Source organism: Panthera onca, chromosome X (assembly GCF_046562875.1).
Source record: "Panthera onca isolate mPanOnc1 chromosome X, mPanOnc1 haplotype 2, whole genome shotgun sequence".
In the NCBI taxonomy this organism is placed as follows: Eukaryota; Metazoa; Chordata; class Mammalia; order Carnivora; family Felidae; genus Panthera; species Panthera onca.
Window position 1 is genome coordinate 2,986,604 of NC_138357.1, and position 20,321 is coordinate 3,006,924.

Consider the following 20,321-nt stretch of genomic DNA (forward strand, 5'->3'; position numbering starts at 1 on the left):
AGAGGCCTTGATGAAAGCCTGGAAAGGTTGTGGCAAGGGCTCTTTCACCCTAAGGGAGGCTGTAAAGAGAGAAAGAGGTCACATTCCCTTTCTTCTGACCTATTCTTTAGGGTAGCTGTATAATCAGTGGGCAGCAATTGACAGTAGGACCATTCAAGGGCAGCAAGCTCCACCTGGGGTCGCTGGCTACCCTCAAAACCTGACTTGTACAAAATAAATACAAAACCTGACTTGTGGCAAGAACGTAGCCAGAAAAGAACTTGGTAGCTAATAGCAGGATCCAGGTGTACTGTGAAAACTCCTCCTTACCTTCAACTGCATTTTCTCCTTCTGTGTGTACCTATAAGGACACCAGGCCCCTCCCACCATGAGCAGACCAGCAAAGCACGCTGTGAATGCACAGTTCTGCGGGCCTGTTTTGGGCACAAAGGGGACCACAGAGGAGCCACTAGGTTAGGGTTCCTGTTGTAACTCCAAGGAATTCATCAAAAGGTGCTTGGAGGTGGGTGCACTCACAAATGTGGGCCACAACAAGGACCTTCTGGGCCAGTGGCAGGATGTTTTAATGTGACTCTACAAAGTTTTTTTATTTTAAAAAATTCTATTTTTTTTTTTTATTCTTGCAGCAAGAATTACTATCAAACTCCACTCATTGTGCCAGAGACCCTCGTGGTGTTAGTGAAAGGCTTGCCCCTCATGTAGCATGCTATCTACCCCTGTGAGTTTATCGCTAGCCAGGGGCCTCAACTCCAAGATCTAACAATGTGCAGGACTCTACAAAATTTTTAAAACCTGCTTCCACCCCCATAGGGCTTTCTTGCTCTCTATTCTGCACATCCACACTGGCAAAAAAGATTTAATTTTTTTTTAATGTTTATTTATTTATTTTTGAGAGAGAGAGAGAGAGAGAGAAAGAGTGCGAGTGGGGGAGTAGCAGACAGAGACAGAGACAAAGAATCTGAAGCAAGGTCCAGGCTCTGAGCTGTCAGTACAGAGCCCAATGTGGAGCTTGAACCCACCAACCATGAGAGCATGACTTGAGCTGAAGTCAGGCGCACTTAACCGACTGAGCCACCCAGGCACCACAAAAGATATATTTAAAAAATTTTTTTAATCTTTATTTATTTTTGAGAGAGAGACAGTGTGTGAGCAGGGGAGGAGCAGAGAGAGAGAGAAACACAGAATCTGAAGCAGGCTCCATGCTCTGAGCTGTCAGCACAGAGCCTGACGCGGGGCTCGAACCCACGAACTGTGAGATCATGACCTGATCTGAAGTTGGATGCTCAACCGACTGAGCCACCCAGGCACCCCAAAAGATACTTTTTTAAAAATGTTCTTCATAAAGATGCCCCTGCCACTGGAAATAAATGTCCTCATTGTATTCTGGCACCACAATGGCTTGACATGTTTTATAATTTTTGTTTCATATGATTAAAATGGCTTGTGTGAAAGTGTAAACTAATTTCAACTGTACATTAATATTTCCAGTCTGCTTGAAAACTATGGATTCAAATATCTCAGGGTATGAGGAGGTCAATATGCAAAGCCTTGGGAAGGTAAAGGTGAGCAATGAAAGCCAGAGGCTTCTTAGGTCCAGAAGGCGCTGCCTTCCAATCCAAGAGAGGAAACACAACAACCCATAAGTGTAATTGCCATTATATATATTAATTTTATTTTCTCCTTTTGGCTATTTACAACCTTTATTTCAGCATATTTTTCAGAAGCATAATTTTATGTTTCTTCATGTTTTCCTTCTTTGAAGTCCAGACTGGTCAAGGTCTTTTTCATGCAAAAATGTACATTTAATGAGGACAAAGAGGGAACTGGGTCATCTTGGGGGGGTCTCTGCCATTCTGCATCCTTATGTAGCTCAGGACAGCAAGACATGTAGTTTTTCTTCTTGGTCCTTTCTTGGTTTTCTTGAAGACCTCCATGTTTGTGGATTTACTGTATTTGATCTGCCTCAGAATGGCAGTGCCTTGCCTGTCCTCTGAAGAATTCTCTTGCACTGCCTGAAGTCAGGCACCACAGCCAGTTTCACTACACTCGGGCACCTTTAGTTCTGCTAATGACTATTGACCCCAGGGATGCAGTCTGGCAAGATAGTGGGTGTAAAGTCTCACACATGTTAACAGAGGTGACCCTGACCAACTGAGGCTATTTCATAACTGAAATATATCAGAGAGACATTGTAACACCCTCCCCCCTCCCTACCCTGAAAACACAACACTGACAATAGGGATTTCATATTGATCACAGGACACTACACAACAAACACAAATACACTGCACTTTCAATAGCACAAGTCAAGATTTCCTTTGATGCTCATCACCAAAGCAAGGTACCATGCAGGTGGATGGTTTAGCAAATGCATTCATTAGTTAATAGCTCAAAGTGTTAGTTCTTTTAAGTACAGAATAAAGAAACCTCATTAGGAATGGCCATGGTCTCAGCAAAGTTCAGTTCTAAATATGCAAAGATACCACAGCCTTGCTATTAACAAGATGACACAAATTGTAAGAATACATTGTATAAGCTACAGTAAGACCCAATAGATCATTTGTTATCTCTGCAAAGGCACCCCACAGTGGCAGATGGAATGGGCAAGAATGGGTAGGAAACATATCACACATCCTCACAACAAAATGACACTCTGAAGAGACAGAGGATGCCCTTCCTGTGGTAGTGGTGGAGAAGGAATTCTAGAGGGAAAGTTAATGGGATAGCCCATGTGAGGAAAAGAAGGAAAGCTGTGCAGAAAAGTGAAGTGAGGGTTGCTCCATCCCAAACTCAACAAGACCCTTCCCTCTGCTCAAGCTGTGAATTATCTTACCATAAGCACTCTCTGATTGGCTGGGGCTGAGAACGGCTCTGTGGGCTGAACCCTAGTAGTTCTAGTATCTAGCCCTGCTAGATACTCTGCGCTTCACAGTTACTTGGTGTGGGGTGAGGAGTGGGAGGGGATGTAGGCAGCTGGCTGAGGATAGGGCTTTACAATGACACTGGCGACAGAACACACATAGAAGACAACAAGGGGAGATCTGGCAATTTTCAGGCTAAAATGACCAAGTCCATGAAAAACTCAGAAGGTTCAAGTTTCTGCAAAGGTGTCATTGCCAAACCTCCACATCACCTTGACACTTAACCTCACGCAGTGTGAGTTGCAGTAGAGTTCAACTGCTCTCATTGCAGCACATTAGGGCAAGATGTTCTTTTTTTATTTTATTTGTTTAGTTTTGGGAGAGAGAGAGCGTGAGCAAGGGAGGGGCAGAGAGGGAGACCCAGAATCCGAAGCAGGCTCCAGACTCTGAGCTGTCAGCACAGAACCCGACGTGGGGCTCGAACTCACAAACTGCGAGATTGTGACCTGAGCCGAAGTCGGTCGCTCAACCGACTGAGCCACCCAGGCGCCCCCAAGATGTTCATTTTAAGGTATAAATATTTTATCTAGCTACGTGTATCTACAGACATATTTACAACTGGCCTCTATGCCCTTCGTCTGTGCTCTGAAGCCTTCCTATGCATTGCTGCCAGACCAATCTTCAAACCCACTTTCTGGTCCCCACTGCTCCAGTCTTTCTGTATGACATCACCCCAGATAAGCCACTCACTTCCTACAGGGCTCGAAGGTCCTCTAGGATCCCGGAAACCCAAATTCAAATCAACCAACCGATGTTTAGGCTCCAGGAAGCAAGACTTTCAATAGCCATGATGGGAGCTTCAGATTTGGGGTCATTGCTCTCCTCCCAACCTGTATCTTTCTGCGAGATGTGTCCAAAAAGAAAGAGGCAATCTTAGATATTCCATTGGAAACTTTTTTGTTTTTAGCTGTTTTATCAGTTTGTGTGTGTGTGTGTATGTGCACGTGTGTGCATGCACATGAATGAGGGTAATCGTGTGTGATTGTGCATGTGAATATATATGTAGCTATATGTGAGTGTGCATGTCTCTGTGTATATATCCATTTATTGCTGAGGGTGAGTATCCATGTATGCACGACTGTCTATGTCTCTGTGGGTGTGTATGTGTAGGAGGCTATATTTGTATGTTGTGTGTATAGAAAATAAGAGACATGGCAAGCTGGACCGATCTAGACAGTCAGTCCCTGGGGCTCCTTTGTACCTCTCTCCTTGGCCAATCCTCTCACCCCTATAACAATCTCTTTTCCTGGAGTGGGTAGGAGGAGGGATTTCTGGACTCCAAATCCAAGGCTGTCCAAAGATGCAGGATGGGTTATTACAGTGCCCCTAAAAGGGACCACTCCTACTGGCCATGCCTGCAGGCCTTTCCCAAGCACCTTTAGTTCTCTGCATCCAGTGCTACAGCTGATCCCCTGGGATATGTCTTCACATCACCCACCTGCTTTTGGCTGCCTTCAGCCCCCACACATGTTGGGCGTACAATGTGATTGCAATAAGGGAATAAGTTATAAAGGCTATATACAACTCCCTCTCCAGTTCTTTAGCTGTCCCCATCCATTGTCCACATATTTCTGTTCTTAATGCATCTTCAAGGAACCCCCCTCAATCTGTCTTTGTTATGCAAACATTCGCTTCAGGACAAAGCAAAATGCTCTGCACTCCCAGCTTATCACACATTTGAGCACTTCCTACCTCAAGGCACTAAACTGTAACTTCCTGGGACTACATTCACTTCTCCTATGTCTTCTGTCCAGGTGACAGCACAGATGGGTGGAGGGAGGAGGAGAAGAATGGATGGGGGCCAGGAGACACTGCTCCCTGGAAGAAGGAATCGGAATGAAACAGCTAACCAGCCCGGCCAAATAAGGCCCCCCACATATGTGGAGGCCAAAGGAATTATGGTGGTTCCAGAAGAGCCACCAACAGGAAATAAATATGCTTTCAGGTGTATTTCCTTTCACACTCATTCAAATCAGATAAATTAACATAGGTATGCACATATGCTGTTATATACACACAGCACATACTCATGTGTGTACACACAAGCACACACACTCTTTCCTAGGGGTATGCACACACATACACGCATCCACATGTTGTTATATATACACTCTTATACACATCAATATAGATTTACACTGATATACATAGAGCTGTACAGCTTCTCAAATGGTTGTACGTGCACACAAAATTGTTTTCATGCACACATACACTCAGCTATACACAGAAACACAAACACAGAAACACAGTTAAAAGGGTAGGTGGCTGAGGGGCTACGGGAGAGGCTGCCTAGGGAGGAAGGAGAAACGCAGGCTGAGTGCTTGGCAAATCTTGTTCCCTGTGGCCTCTATTCATGAGGTGGAGCTGCTAAGAAAGTTGGAGTGCAGGCTACTTTCTATTTCCCTTAGGAGCCCCACTGGGTGAGCAGTGCTCATGTTCCATGTGCTCAGTTCACACTCATTGGCTGGTCACTGGCCACTTCCAGCAGAGATGTTCCAGGTGCTATCAAATGAGGTCTGGTGCCTGGCAGATAAGCAGAACCTGATGGAGCACCCCCATTTGTAAAGGGTCAAGGAGAAAGGGGAACACTTCAGTTGAGAGAGTTAAAAGGACAAGAAGAAGGAAGAGCAAGTGGAGTGGATCTACCACTCACTGGCTGCATGTCCCCAAGCATGATACATAAGCTCCATTTGTTCTCCTTGGAACACTGAAGACCATGTGCCTTGCCTTCCTGCCTCACTGGCCTCCTGTGAGGGTGTGACTCTGTGATGGGTCAGTGAGCTTGTTGACACTTGCTATGCACTAGACAAATAAGATTACTATATAGAGATTCACTACAATTGTTCATTTGCTGTTCTAGACCAGATGATGAGATAGCAAGTCAGAAATGTCCTGACCCTAGTCTTCATTTATCAAGTGCTTTCTCTGTAACTAGTGATCACGTCAGCATCTGACCTAGACAGGTGTACTCAGGCTGTGTTGTCAAGCACTATGAAGCAGAATATAGACAAGAGAAGTTCCAATCCCTCCAAAGATGCTAGTTCCATCTGGGTAATCTCCAAGTTGACCTCATCACCCCCTGTAAGCTCCTCCTGGAAACATGATCTTTCACTCTGACATCTCACTCAGTACCCCTACCCACTCATATTCCACTCCCAACCTCATGCCACAATGCCACACTCAAAATACAACAGAAAAAAGAGTGGGGAAGAGGCACTTTCAAAGTTTCCCAAGTTCCCTAGTGCCATCCCCTTGCACTTTAAAGCCATGGCTAGCCCTTCCCCTGTGTACCTCTGTTCAACCCAGCTTGACTTTGTCCTGTAAAACCTTAATCGGGGTGAGCAAGACCATAATCCCTAGGAGGGAAAAACAGAAGAAAAAAAGTAATGAAAAAGAAAATTCAACACCTCGGGGGGACAGGAAAAACCCCTAGAAATGTTTATGCATAGGGCTTGGATGCTTCCTCCATCCCCCCCAACCTGGCTCTGTCCTCTGAACATTTCTAGGGGCTTTTCTGTGCTTAATAGATGGTAGAAGTCTTTGGAAAGGTGATAGTCTTCTAGCAGAAAAGGGAAATCAGTGTGCTATTTACCTCCAACTCCTCCTCAATACCTTTCCTTCCAGCCAGAACGCATCCTTTCCAACCGCTCACCACCTCATGTTTACAAAGAGAAAGGTAGAACTGATTCAACTGCCCAAATAACCACAAAGTAAAATGAACAAAGAAAAGAAGGCAGAGTAGAATCAAGTGGAACCATGAAAAGAGCACTATGGGACTAATTGATATGATACACCCAGTAAACAATGTTGAACACCACAAAGGCAAGAGGGAAGAGGATCCGGGACCACCTGTCGACCTTAGGGACATAGTCAGGGTGAAAGAGCTTGGAGGACAACCCTTCACTGAAGGAGCACCCAGGACTCGGGGGGCAACTGTCATCAGACTCTGAGTTACTATCCTTGCCTTGGTCAAAGCCCATGAAATCATCAACATTAAGGCTCCAGGTGCTGTCAAGATCACACTCGAGTTGCTTCTCAAGGTCAAGGTAGCCGCTCTCAACTTTGATGTCATCAGGCAAGCTACGGATCTCATCAAGGTTGCTACGGATCTCATTAAGGTTGCTACGGATCTCATCAAGGCTATAGCTTGCCTCTTGCACACACCTGTGGCTGTGGAGAAGCAGATGCCTCCCACTAGGGCCACAGCCACGACTCTCATCTGAGCTCGAGTTCTCTTCAGGGTCTTCTGGGTCACGGGTCTCAGCATGGTCATGAGCCTCCACACGGTTGCGGATTTCAGTAGGAATAACACTGTCATCAATCTCAAAACCATTAAAGCGAACGCCATAGCTGTGCAGGGCCTGCTCTGAGGTGGAGGGGAGATCGCTCAGGCTTTCTCTAGAGGCCATCCAGGCCTGCTCTGAGAGAGAAGATAGTGAGCTGAGGCTTTCTGAGGTGGCCAGTGGGGCCTGCTCTGGGATGGAGGTCAAAGAGCTGAGGCTTTCGAGGCTTGCCAGACAGGCCTGTACTGGTGTGGAGAAAGGAGAGCCACTTTCATCTTCTATGCTAACCTGGTCATCCTTTAAGGGGATAGTAGGTAGACTTACGAAGTCAGGAGGTTCACATCCTACATGAATAAGCACTGGTGGTGGGGAGGGAGGAGGGAGAGGACTTTCCTCAACAGCAATTGCAATGTGATTGTTGATCTCTTCCACTGACAGAATCATCTCTTCCTGGGATCTCCGGCGTGCAAGGGGCTGAGGAACAAGACCAAAAGGCTGTTAGCATGTAAGGGAAATCCATGGTGGCTGCCCCTGTGTCTCCCTGGGGCAGCTGCTCCCTCTGGAGTGCTGTGTGGTGGATGGAGGCGAGGGCTCCTCAGGCAATGTGGCTGGGCTCCCTGTGAAGGAGGGGGTACTGCTGGACATTAATGTACTGCCAGCAACAAAAGTCTCAGCATGGCTTTGGGAACTGAAAGAGCAAAGGAAGGAGCGGTAGACAAACACCTCTGCTGCCTATCTTTTCCTTTCAGCCTGCCTGTGTTCCTCTTCCCTCTGGTTCCATCACCTGTCCTTGGAAAGTATGCTAAGTGGACTGGATTTGAAGTCAAAAGGTCTGGGAAAATCTAGTTCTGCCACTTACTGCTTTGTGACTTTAGGACAATGATTTGACCTGTAAAGGAGTGATGATAAATTGTTCTATTTGTTATCTGGTGTGTGTGTGTCTGTGTGTGTGTTTGAGCACACACACACACATGTGCTGTGTGAGGCTAAAAGGAGCTAAGAAATGTGAAAGGGTCAAGTGCTAAACTTAGGTTGTAATATGTGCCCAATCTCTAATTAGGGAAAGCTGATTGTCAGTCAAAAAGCCAAACCTGCAGCATCAATTCTTGGTAGCGGTAGCGGGCCATGACTCTTCGGGCTCTCCTGTGTCGCCTGAGTCTGTGCCGGGATCCACCTCGGCTGTAGAAAAGATAGTTGATGTAGACATATTCCAGCAAGGACAGGAACACGAAGAAGAAGCATACAACCATGTAGATGTCAATGGCCTTAATACAGGAAACTTGGGGGAGTTTATCCCGCAGATGTGAGTTGATGGCATTCAGGATGAGCATTGAAGTCAGACCTGTAAAGAACATGGCAGGGTTAGGATCCTCAGGTGGCTGAAGTTCTTGGCAAGCCATCAGGTCCACATCCCACAGGAAGGGAGCAACGATCATCTCTGGGATAAGGAGGACTCTCAGCAAAATTCCTTCAACTCCCTAGGCCTGGGGACTTTGCTCAAGTGCTCTCTTTGCTCCTCCCTGCCCCCCCCCCCAGCTTTACACCCAGCCATGCTTTGATGATTCAGTGACTTCTCATTGTTCTTAGGGTCAAGTCCAAAATCTCCAGCCATGGTTTCACAGTGACTTACATCTCCAATCTCTTTTGCCTTCCAACACATAGGCTTTCCTTTAGATCACATCCCTCAGAAAGGTTTGTGAGCCCTTAAAGTATTACACAAATGTTAAAGGCTTAATCCAACATGTGCTCCTAAAGAAGGAGGCCGAGGAGTCTGCCCCAAAGATGGTGATGGAAAACCAGACCTGGATGTGGGGCACACTGGGACCAGATAAACTTGGGAGCTGATCTCTTAGGCCCCTCCTTGGTACTGCTCAAAACCCTCTTGTTTTCCCCATTGCTTGGACATGAAGTTCTAACTGCTAAAATTGGAATCTCAAGGTCTTTCCAATTCAACCCTCCTGTCTTTCTGCTAGTCTCCCTATTTCTCCAGCTCTTGCCCCAGGCCCTCTGTGATCTAGTCCCCTCTTAGGGCCCCTGTGCCTTTTAATAGCAATTTCCTGTTTTAGTGAATGACAAATCTTATGCTTCTGCCTCCCACAAGTCTTGAAAACCCAGTTTGAGCAACATTTTCTTGGTGTAGTTTTAGACAACAAGACCTGGGTCATTTCCTCCTCTAGAATCTCCTAGCATCTGTTGCTTTTTGGCCTTTTGGCTAAGATCAAGTGTAGAATCTCCTAGCATCTATCTTAGCATTCCATTAGACACTCATTGAGGGCAAGCTTCTCTGGAAGTCCTCTGATGCCTAGTAGGACATTTTGCTATGTTGCTCAATCTATGTTTATTGTATTAAATTTCTATACATCTTTAAAAAAATTTTTTTAATGTTTTTTTTTTTGAGAGAGAGAGAGACAGAGTGCAAGTGGGGGAGGGGCAGAGAGACACAGAATCTGAAGCAGGCTCTAAGCTTTGAGCTGTCAGCACAGAGCCCGATGTGGGGCTCCAACTCACAGACTGTGAGATCATGACCTGAGCCGAAGTCGGACGCTTAACCGATTGAGCCACCCAGGCACCCCTGCTGTATTACATTTATGATCTAAATTTATGACCTGTTCATTTATGTATCCAGCAAATAATGAATTCTAATACTTTGGGCCCAACATATCAAGATCCTATCCCTGTTGCTTTTTCACACTTGTCTCCAACATCAGTGTCTCTGCTAGGGATTGGCTGAGGACCTGTATAAATGCCTGTTGGGCAGGCACCATATTGCTTCCTTGCCTGTGCAGTCACATACCACTCCAGGTATTCCTTTCTTATTGTCAACTTTTTTCTGAGCAAGATGATCCAAGTTCCTCTTCAGGATGAGGACAGGACCTACCAACTGTCACCCTGGCTGCAGAGGATTCATAGTTCATCCAAAACGATATCCAAGAGACAACAGTGGTGAGAACAGTAGGCCAATAGATCTGTACAAGGTAGCTGGTGACTTCCCTCTGGACCAGGAACCTCAGTATCAGACGTACATAGGAACCTGGCAAGGAGACATACTGGTATTAGGGTGGCAGGGCTGAGGGGATTTTCAGGGTGAAGTACAGGATGGAGGAGGGGAAGCTGATGGGCAGTTCAGCCTCTAATATTCCAGCCTGGGCAGTTTGTAGATCTGACCCTATTTGCTGCCTTAAGGCCAGTGACAGTGGCATGTAAGTAGGCCCATATGGCATAGTGAGTCTGTTCTCTCCTCCTTCCTTCCTCACTTGCTTCATGTCAACTGGAGTTTTGAAATGGGAGATACAGGATATTTCAAAGCTGCAAACAGATGGAGGGGGAGAGGCTGGCTTTAAGAGGAGGCCTATTTTTATCAGCAAAAGCATGAACCTTTTATACCTGTAGAGTGTCAAACCCAGCCAAGTGCTTCCACATCCATTTCCTCATTTTGAAGGGGGTTTTGGAAGGTGTACAGAGCCAGAAGGAAATAGGACAGGAGTGCAGAGGTCAAAGGCAGAGAGATGTCCAGGAGTTTACCAGGGTACAAAAGAGAGAAGAAATAGGAGAGAATATCAGACCCACCTGTGTAGAAAAACACCTCTTTGCTAGCCATTGTTTTCCCCAGGAAGCTGAACTGAGGAATGTGCAGCTTCTCAGTCCCCTGGATGGCATTCCCATTGCCTTCCCAGTATAATACAATGTCTTCAACCGTGTAGCCATCTGGGAGAGGGAAAGAAGCAGGTCAGTCTGAGAAAGCAGGCATAGGCAGATTTTACACCAGAGCAGTCTGTGGAACCCAAAGAATGGTTGGAACCTGCACATTTGGGGCACCTTTGTGGTTTGCTGAGTCTGAGCACAGAAGAGGGGGGAACTTGGAAAGGGAATTCTCACTTTGGAATTTCTCAGCCAGGAAAGAAAGCAAACAGATATGCTCCTGCACACTAGCTTGTACACAACTTCCCAATAGCAAGGTACAATTTCCTCATGGGACTATTTACACATTAAAGTCCACCTTCTCCCAGATACTCTGTATATACCTCTGTCTGTCTGTCTGTCTACTGAGGAGAGAGAGAATGGGGAGGGATGGAGTAGGGGAAATATGCTATCCCTCTCACTCTCTACTCTGCTTTTGGTTTCTGGATAACCATAACCCCAAGTAGAAATGAGGGGCCTTGGAGGACATACGTACAGCTCTCTACTTCCAGCTTGCAGGTCTGCTTGTCCAGGGGGAATTTTTGCAGATTTAGGGAACAAGCTGCTGTGGTGGTAAGTCTGCAAAGGAAAAGCAGAAAGAAGGGAAAAGCGAATCAAGTTCAGGCAAAGAACCATTCCTGAGAAGGCTGCAGGGGTGTGCAGGAGAGAGGTACTCCAAGTGCTGACCCACCTAACACCTTCCCATACTGCTTACACTAGAACTGGGTCCTCCTCTCCCTCCAGTGTTTCTTTCCTTCTTTTTCCTCTTCCTTTCCTTCCTTTCTCTCTAGAGGAAAGCTAAGTTGCACTTGTGGAGGGAGGAGAGAGGGAATGTATATGCCAACAAGTCTGGCAGGGCTTAAAGAACAGGTGTATGGCATGTCAGGAAGTCTCAGGGCATCAGAATGGGAAGGGCTCTTGAGGAAACTGGATGGAGAGACAGAAATTGGAGTTTCTTGCTGCAGAAGGAGCAAGGCTACATTGGAGCAGCTGATGTGCCAGATCCCATGTGGAGTGCCCGTATGTGTTGTGCAGGCATGGATGTGAGCTGTAGCCCAGGCCCACCTTTGGCTAGGAGAGGTGCTCCCATAGCACTCTCATCTCTGCGTATCTGTCTAAGTACATGGGCCACTGGAGCTGAGCAAATTGCCAGTAGTAGGTATAAATGGGTAGGAGGTATTAACATATCTAAGGTGGGTCATGCAGTGTTGGGCAGGGGCTTCAAGTTGCCAGGTGGTGCGTCTGTGGGAGGAATCTGACGAAGGATCTTGGAGGAGCTAGGGAAGTGGGCGGAATGGCATGTAGGAAAGAGGGTAATTACAAACGTTCTCTGTAGCCTCCACTGGGAGGCTGTCCCCTATCCGTTATCCTGCCCTTCCCAGCTGCTAATCCCAGTGTATTCCCTTTCAACCCTTTAAGCAATTTCCATTTCGTACTCTGGGTAGAGATGTGTGTGTGTGTCTCCTTTCTATGAATCCTCCATGCAGCGTTTATCAGCTGAGGACCCCTTTTAATGAAACAGGTATGACAAGTCACTATTCCTTGTAAGTTTCGTTGTTCTTTAACTCTAGCACCTTGGGCCATGGAGAAAGAAGGGATAAACAAAGGGATAGAACAGGAGCACCCAAGAGAAAGAGAGACTCAGAGACAGGGGCTGAACCCTGGCACAACTACCTTTTGGAAAAATTTTCTGAGCTACATTTATCTTTTACGCTTGTCTTAAGTGATAGTTTATAAGAGATGACGCTGTGGGGAGAGCCTTGGTGACCATATACTGTGCTATAAATAAGCCAGTGAGGATTTCCAGCATGTGCACATCCTATGTGTACAGAGCCATAGACAATAGACATATATTGCACACCATGGGCTCCCCTGCATGATGCAAATATGACCAATGGCAGAGATTGGTCCCCTTCCCTCATTACATATGGGCTTCAGCATTCATTTGTCTCCCTCCCTCACTGCATGGAAGAGAAGAGAAACAAAGATAAATAACAAAATGTATAGAATGCTAAAGTGGAGGGAGAGCTCTTCGAGTTGAGATAATCAAGGAGGATTTCTTGACAAAGAGACCATTTAAGTTAGGGATTGAAAGATGGGCAAGGTGTGGGGACAGGACAGCCAAGGATGGTTGTGGAAAGCTCTGAAGGTTTCACTTCGACTACTGGGTAGGATGAGTGAGGGGGCAGCACAAGACAGATGTGGAAAGCCATGGGCTCCTTTGTGTGTCTCTTACAGTGTGTTTATGGGATACTCGTTTGGAAGAAGGAAGCCCGTGAGGATGGTCCTCAAGTGCCTGGGGAAACTCACCGGATGCCATATCGCACTGTTCCATCTGGATGAAGCTGAAACACACGATTTTCCACAGTCACATCATGCACAAAAGCATCCTTGCTATTTAAAAAGTAGCAGTCAGGGACCCACAACTTCTCTAGCATCCGGTAGTCCAGGGTCAAGTTCAGGTTGGTTTCATAGTATGCTAAACGTGGATCTTTCCAGGTCTGATGAAAAACCATTGTGATCGTATAGTCCTGGGGAGAGAAAGGTGAATCCCAGCTGTAAGTGAGGTTGTCCTCCTCTCCATCCTCACAGTGTGTGTGTGTGCATGAAGGTGTATGAAATATATCACAAATATAGACGAGTACTGAAATATGTAAGAATGTTAAATGTTAAAAATGAACTTCAAAAAAAAAAAGAATAACTGAATTTCATGTAATTAAAATCGAGGTTAAGAAATGAAACATTACCAATAACTTTAAGTTTCAACGTGTTGCTTGGACCCATTTTTAAATTTTTTTTTTCCAAATGGAATGACACTGTATGTATTATATTTGTGAGATTCATTCAAGTTGATGTCTGTTAATAAAATTTGTTCATATGAATATACTACATAGACACCACTCTGTGAACACATGATACATACCCAAATCAACATGAAATAAGAATTATGAAGTGAAAGTTCAAGTTTACACCCACACTGCGGACAGATGAGATTTCTCAATGCTCCTGCCTGGCCAACGCCTGCCTGGTATGGTCTGACTTTTGACTTTTGCCAATCTGGTGGGTATGTGATGGATTCTTGCTCTGGTCTTAGTTTGCACTTCACTGACTAATAATAAAGTCAAGTATGTTTTCACATATTTGCTACTTGGTTTTCTTCACAAATTTTCTAATCATTTTTTCTTTTTCTTTAAATGTTGATTTATTTTTGAGAGAGAGAGAGGAGAGAGAGAGAGAGAGAAAGAACACACACATGAGCGGGGGAGGGACAGAGAGAGAGGGGACAGAGATGGGGAGAGATGTGCAACTCAAACCCATGAACCAGGAATGGTGGCCTGAGCTGAATCAGGTGCTCAACCAACTGAGCCACCCAGGCACTCCTCTAGTCATTTTTCTATCATTTTCAAAATATTCTTATTAATTCACAGGAATTATGTATACTTTCAATATCAGTTTTTTGTGTTGCAGATATCTCAGTCCACTCTGACTTATCCTTTTACACTTGTTATACTGGTTTTGTCTGTTTTGCAAAACAGAAGTTCCAGAAGTTTTGGCTACATAGAATTTAAAATAGTTTAAATTACCAGTATTTATTTTTATGGTTTTATGCTTTCTGCTTTCTATGTCTTTTTATTTATTTTTTTTAAAAGGGCTGTGTAACTTTTTTTAAAAAAAGTTTATTTTTGAGAGAGAGAGCATGTGTGAGCAGGGGAGGGGCAAAGAGAGAGGAGACAGAGAATCCCAAGCACTGTGCTATAAGCACAGACCCAGATGCGGGGCTCAAACTCAGAAACTGCAATATCATGACCTGAGCTGACACCAAGAGCTGGGCGCTCAACTGGCTGAGCCACCCAGGGGCCCCTCTATGTCTTTTTAAACAAGTCCTACCACAAAGACACAAACACAGTATTCTATATTATCTTTTAAAAACTTCATAAGCCTTTCGCTATTAGGTCTATAATCCATTTGGATTTATTTATTTTTTTGTTCCAGTGGCTATAGTTTACAAAACCTACCATGTTCATCTATGTGGGCTCTGTTGTGAGTCAGAACAATTGGAGTTGGCTTATGACTCTGCTCCTTGCCACATGTCCCTTGTCCCCAGGCCCATGGCTGAAGGTGACACACTTACCATAGTCATTTCTGAGATCTGTTCAATACTGGAGACATAGATAGATACTCCCACAGGCACAGGGGCACCTACAAGTGGGAAGACACTATTACATGCAGGGTATGATAAAGCACGCACTCAGGAGCAAGATTGCCTGGGTTTGGACCCCATCTTGACACTTACTAGCTGTGTGACCCTGAATAAGTTTCCTAACCTCCATACTGTTTTCCAGAGTGGCTGATGTTCCTCAAAAAGTTACAAATAGAACTTCCCTATGATCCAGCAACTGCACTACTAGGTATTTACCCAAAGAATACAAAAATACTAATTTGAAGGGATACATGTGCCTCAATGTCTACAGCAGCATTATCTGTAGTAGCCAAACTATGGAAACATCCTAAGTGTCCACTGAGTGATAAATGGATAAAGAAGATACAGTATACATACACACCCAAATGTATATATAGGTGCTAAGTCACTTTCTCAAGGCACTGATAGGTTTTTATATCTTAACGTATTTGTCAGAGTTCTTCACTGATGACCCACTTTTTACAGAGGCAAGTATGATGCCAGAATAAATTTTCATATATATATGAATTGCCATATTAAATGAGATTGTTTATAAAACACAACCACACACACACACACACACACACACACACACACACACATACACACACACTCAGGAATATTACTCAGCCATAAAAAATGAATGAAATCTTGCCATTTTCAATAACATGGATGGAGCTAGAGAGTACTATGCTAAGCAAAATAAGTCAGTCAGAGAAAGACAAATACCATATGATTTCACCCATATGTGGAATTTAAGAAACAAATGAGCAAAGGGAAAAAAGAGGAATAGAGGAAAACCAAGGAACAGTCTCTTAGCTCTCGAGAACACAGTGATGATTACCAGAGAGGAGGGGGAAAATAGGTGATGGGGACTATGGAGTGCACTTGTTGAGATGAGCACTGGGTGATGTATAGAAATGCTGAATCACTAGATTGTACACCTGAAACTAATATTACACTGTATGTTAACTATACTGGAATTTAAATAAAAATTACCAAAAAAAAAGGTTACCTAATCTCTCTGAGTGCAAGTTTCCTCATGGGTAAAATAGGGATAATGATAGCACTGATCTCATAATTAACGCAAGCTAAGCTCTTACAGCTGGGCCTCACCCATATGATGAAGGGAAGGGTTCATGGTAAGATAAAGAGAAAATATGGAGATGAAGCACTCTTTTTTCAAATGGTTTTCTGATAAAAACTCAAGAGCAATGAGCCCAAAAACAGAGCTAAGATTTCTGGTGTGTATGAACATATTTGTGTGAGTGCAGGTGAGTGTGTCCATATGTGAGTTAGTATGTGTCTTTGTGTGAATGAATGTGTGAGTTGTGCACATGAGTGTATGTGAGCATATTCACATACATGAGCAAATCTGTGATTGTGTTCACATGCAGGTGACTATGCCAGTGTACATGCACGAGAGTATTGAGGATGTCTGCCTGTAAGTGATTTGTGTGCTTAAGTGTGTTGTGTGTCAGTAAATGTGTGTTCATATGCAAATGAATTTGTATTTGTGTGTTTGAGTGTGCAACTATGAGTGAGTGAATGTGTGACCGTATGAGTGTATGTGAGCTTGTTAATGTGCAAGGAAATGTGTGAACATGGGTGTATTTGTGAACTTATTTGTGTGTGTAAATGTGTGAGTATATGTATGTGAGCATGTCCATGCCTATAAGTGAATTTGTGTGTTCATGTGTGAGTGAATGCATGAACATGTTTGTATGCTTGTATATACTGCATGTAAGTAAATGTGTAAGCACATGCAAGCATGTAGGCAGGTTGATGTGTGGGAGTGTATGAATGTGCTCATGTGCAAGTGAATGTGTGAACATGTATATATTTGTGTGTGTGAGCAAATTTCTATGTTCATATATGTTAGCATGTTAATGTAGGAGTACATTCATGTGTGTGAGTGAATTGGTGTTTTCATGTATGTGAGCATGTTTGTGAGTAAATGTGTGAACATGTACATGTGTGGATGTGACCATGTATGCATGTATAAATATTGAAATATTCAAGTGTTTTGTGGGAGTAAATGTGTATGTCTATAAATATGAGTGCATTCATATGCAAGTGTGGGTGAATGTGTGAGTCTATGTGTGTTTGTGAGGTAGCAAATATGTGAACGTGTATGTATTGAAGTGTATTGTGTGGGAGTAAACATGTGGGTTGTCTGAGTCTGTTCACATGTGAATGTATTTGTATTTACATGTGAATGTAATGTATTCATAAGCATGTCCATGTGTGAGTAAATGCATGCTCATGTTTGTATGTTAAAGTTGTGTTTACATGAGTGTATGTGAATGTTTGTGTGTTGGATGGATGTGTCTGTGTGTATGAATATGCTCATGTGTCAGTTTGTGTGTGGGCATGTTAAGTGCATGTGTGAGGGAATGTGTAATTAATTGAATGTGTTTGTGTGAGTGAATGTTTAGGAAGGTGAGTGAACTTCTGAGTGTGTGACTGTATGTGTCTGTGTCATTGTGCATGAGCATGCTTGTTGTGTAATATGTGAGTTTGCATATGTGACCTTATTTGTATGCAAGTTTTAAGTGTGATTAGTGATCACACTTATATTCTCACACTCATCATACTTATATATGTGGGGATATGAGTCTATGTAAGCACATTTATGTGCTTGAGTGGATGTGTGAGCATGTTTGTGTGTGATTGAATATGAGCATACATGAGTGTGCTGGTGTGTAATTGAATGTGTGACCATGCTGATGTGCAAGTGAATCCATGAACATATTCACATATGTTAGTGTGTCATTGTGCAGGTATAAGTGAATGTGTGAATATATCTGTGCATGTGGATATGGATGTGCCTTAATGTGTGAGCCTGTTTGTGTGAATTGGTAAATATGTGAGCATGTTCATGTGTATGGGCAAGCTCATGTGTGGGTGAATGCATGAGCCTGCTTGCATGCAATCATGTTAATGTGCATGTGTAAGCACGTGCATATCAGTGTATGTGCAAGCATTTTTTGTATGTGGACGAATAGGAGTTATTTATGTGTAATACCTGAACATGTTAATGTGTGTATGTCCATGTGTGTGAATATCCAAGCATGTGTGTGTGTGTGTGCATGTTTCTATGTGTGTGAGTGAATTTGGCAGTGTTTGTACATGGGAGCATGTTTGTATGCAAGTATGAGTGAATGTGGGAGCAGAGGCATACAAATTTATGTGTGTGAATAAAATTTTGAGTGTGCTTGTGAGAATATGTTCATGTGTGTATGTAAATGTGTAAGCATGTTTTGTATGTACACAGATGTGTGCACACGTGTAAATATGTGAGTGCAGGTAAGCATGTATACTGAACTTATGAGTGAATGAACTTGTGAGTTTTTTCCTGTGAGTGCATGTGTGAGGATGTCTGTGTATGTTAATATGTGTGTTTGAATGTGTGTCTGTATGAGTGTATTTCTGCCTCCTGCTTTCCTTTTTGGGCCTAGGTGTTAGCACTGCCCATTCAAATGTGATAATGGATGTGAAAATATGTAGTAAACTATATAGTGCTGTGGAAAAACACTTTTTGCTGTTTCCTATTGGCTCAAAGCTGTCTTCACCTGGCTCCACAGCTAAGCCATTATTCTATATGTATTACACCACACTGCTGCTATGGGTACATGTGTGACACTTGCAATTTACCTGCTGGCTTCACTGCAGGCTGATGGCCCAGAAGCTGAGCAGAAAAGAGGGAAAAGGCTTATCCTATCCCAATGCTTCAGTGACCTGGGATTGGGCATCAGCATTTGAATGGCAGCTGAGAAGTAAATGGGCCTTTCTGAGAGGCCACAGCCCAGACTCCACCATTTAGGGCTATTGTGAATGATCCCCAGCACTGTATGTAGTCATAGAGGTCTCTAGAAATGTAGTTCTTTATTATAGCTTGTCAGGCTCCTTACATGCCTTTAGAGAGTGGAAAGTGTGTTAAGCAGGCAACAAGTCCTAGAGGGGCCATCCATCCCCCGACACCTCACTGTTGGGTCAGCCTTCTCATCTTACACCATTTTGTGCCAATCAGGCAGCCCCATCCCTTACAGTGGAATTCTGGGGGACCTGAACCCTAAAGGGCCAAGACATAGCCCTGTGCAAGGGGCAACTGGGAGCTGAAATGTAGTCCATAAGTCCTGGCCTGGGGATGTAGCCTGGAGGAAGGAAACCTGGAACTGTTTTCTAATTTACTCACCTAGAGGGGACACCTTATGAGAGATTAGCCAAGGTATCCCATGGAGGGGAACAAAAATTTTCCAGATAAGGTGTGTAAATGCTATCTCTGTGGTGATGGCCTCAGCCCCATATTCCTTCCTGATGGGCTCAGGAAGGCAGAGAGGGGTTAACCACTTCCTCCCTCTTGGAAATTTTGCTACCCCAAGTCCTTGTCCTCCCTAGCAGCCATCAGAGTACCAGAGGAAAAGCAGATAAACGGAGGAATGGTGAAGATGTCCCACTCATTCCTTCACTCTGTGCCTACATTGTGCCAGGTGAGGAACTAGGTGAAGTCCTCAGGGACCTGCCTTTTGCAATACTGTAGAATCCCACTTTTCTTGCCCAGAAAGAAGCAGCTTTGTTAACTTCCCCTGGCTCTTCCTTCTCCTCCTCCTCTCAAGGAAGTAATAAGGCTCCCACAGCCTCATTACTGACCCACTGAACCTGACCACAGTTAGGTGAGGCCTCTGCATGTGGGGTGTGTGTATGTGTGTGTGTCTGTCCTTGAATCTCTATATCACTTCAGACACAGAGGGGAATTTGATTCTGTGTCTAGTGGGAAGCATTACAGGGAGTCCTGGGTTACCCCAAAGGTGAAACCCTGGACCCAGGGTCTCATTGATTGGCAACCCCCTCCCTGCCCTATATAACAGTCCCAGACTGAGCCTGTAGTGCCTTGTTCTCTCTAAATGCTAGAAGGTCCTGCATTGTCCTTGCTCTCGCACCTTCATCTACTGTTTGGCCAAATCAAGGACCCATCTTTCCTCATACACCCCAGGTGTACATGCCCATAAAGCTTAGTGTACTCAGGTTAGGAATCAGGTGTAAACAAATTTGAGTTAGCTCAAAAGACACTGCTGCGGTGCCTTGGAGAGACTGGACCAGCCACACCAGACAATCCCCAGAGGGTGGTCCTTGCCCCTGCTCCCTCCCCCTGATGCTGGATGCCTGCAGGGATGGCAATCCGAAACAGTGGGAAGGGTGTGCTTGGTGTACATGAATGGCTGTTGGGTAGCCTTTGCTGAGAAACACGAAAATGAG

The 20,321-nt window shown here is 44.5% G+C and overlaps 1 protein-coding gene and 1 non-coding gene across 2 annotated transcripts in view; both read right to left on the reverse strand.

Annotated features, from left to right (window-relative positions):
* Positions 1-618: 618 nt before the first annotated feature.
* LOC145714764 (small nucleolar RNA SNORA62/SNORA6 family) lies at positions 619-771 on the reverse strand. The gene has a single exon (XR_014136972.1). It is a non-coding gene; the product is annotated as a small nucleolar RNA SNORA62/SNORA6 family (small nucleolar RNA).
* A 2,831-nt stretch (positions 772-3,602) lies between these two features.
* Positions 3,603-20,321, reverse strand: part of GABRQ (gamma-aminobutyric acid type A receptor subunit theta) — a 20,856-nt gene continuing 4,137 nt past the window's right edge. Inside the window, exons 3-9 of the mRNA XM_081794402.1 lie at positions 15,015-15,082; positions 13,193-13,413; positions 11,379-11,461; positions 10,772-10,909; positions 10,083-10,235; positions 8,296-8,546; positions 3,603-7,678 (exon numbers count right to left, since the gene is read on the reverse strand). Coding sequence (XP_081650528.1) covers positions 6,698-7,678; positions 8,296-8,546; positions 10,083-10,235; positions 10,772-10,909; positions 11,379-11,461; positions 13,193-13,413; positions 15,015-15,082 — 1,895 coding nt within the window. The 3' untranslated portion in view covers positions 3,603-6,697. The remainder of the gene's footprint in view (positions 7,679-8,295; positions 8,547-10,082; positions 10,236-10,771; positions 10,910-11,378; positions 11,462-13,192; positions 13,414-15,014; positions 15,083-20,321) is intronic.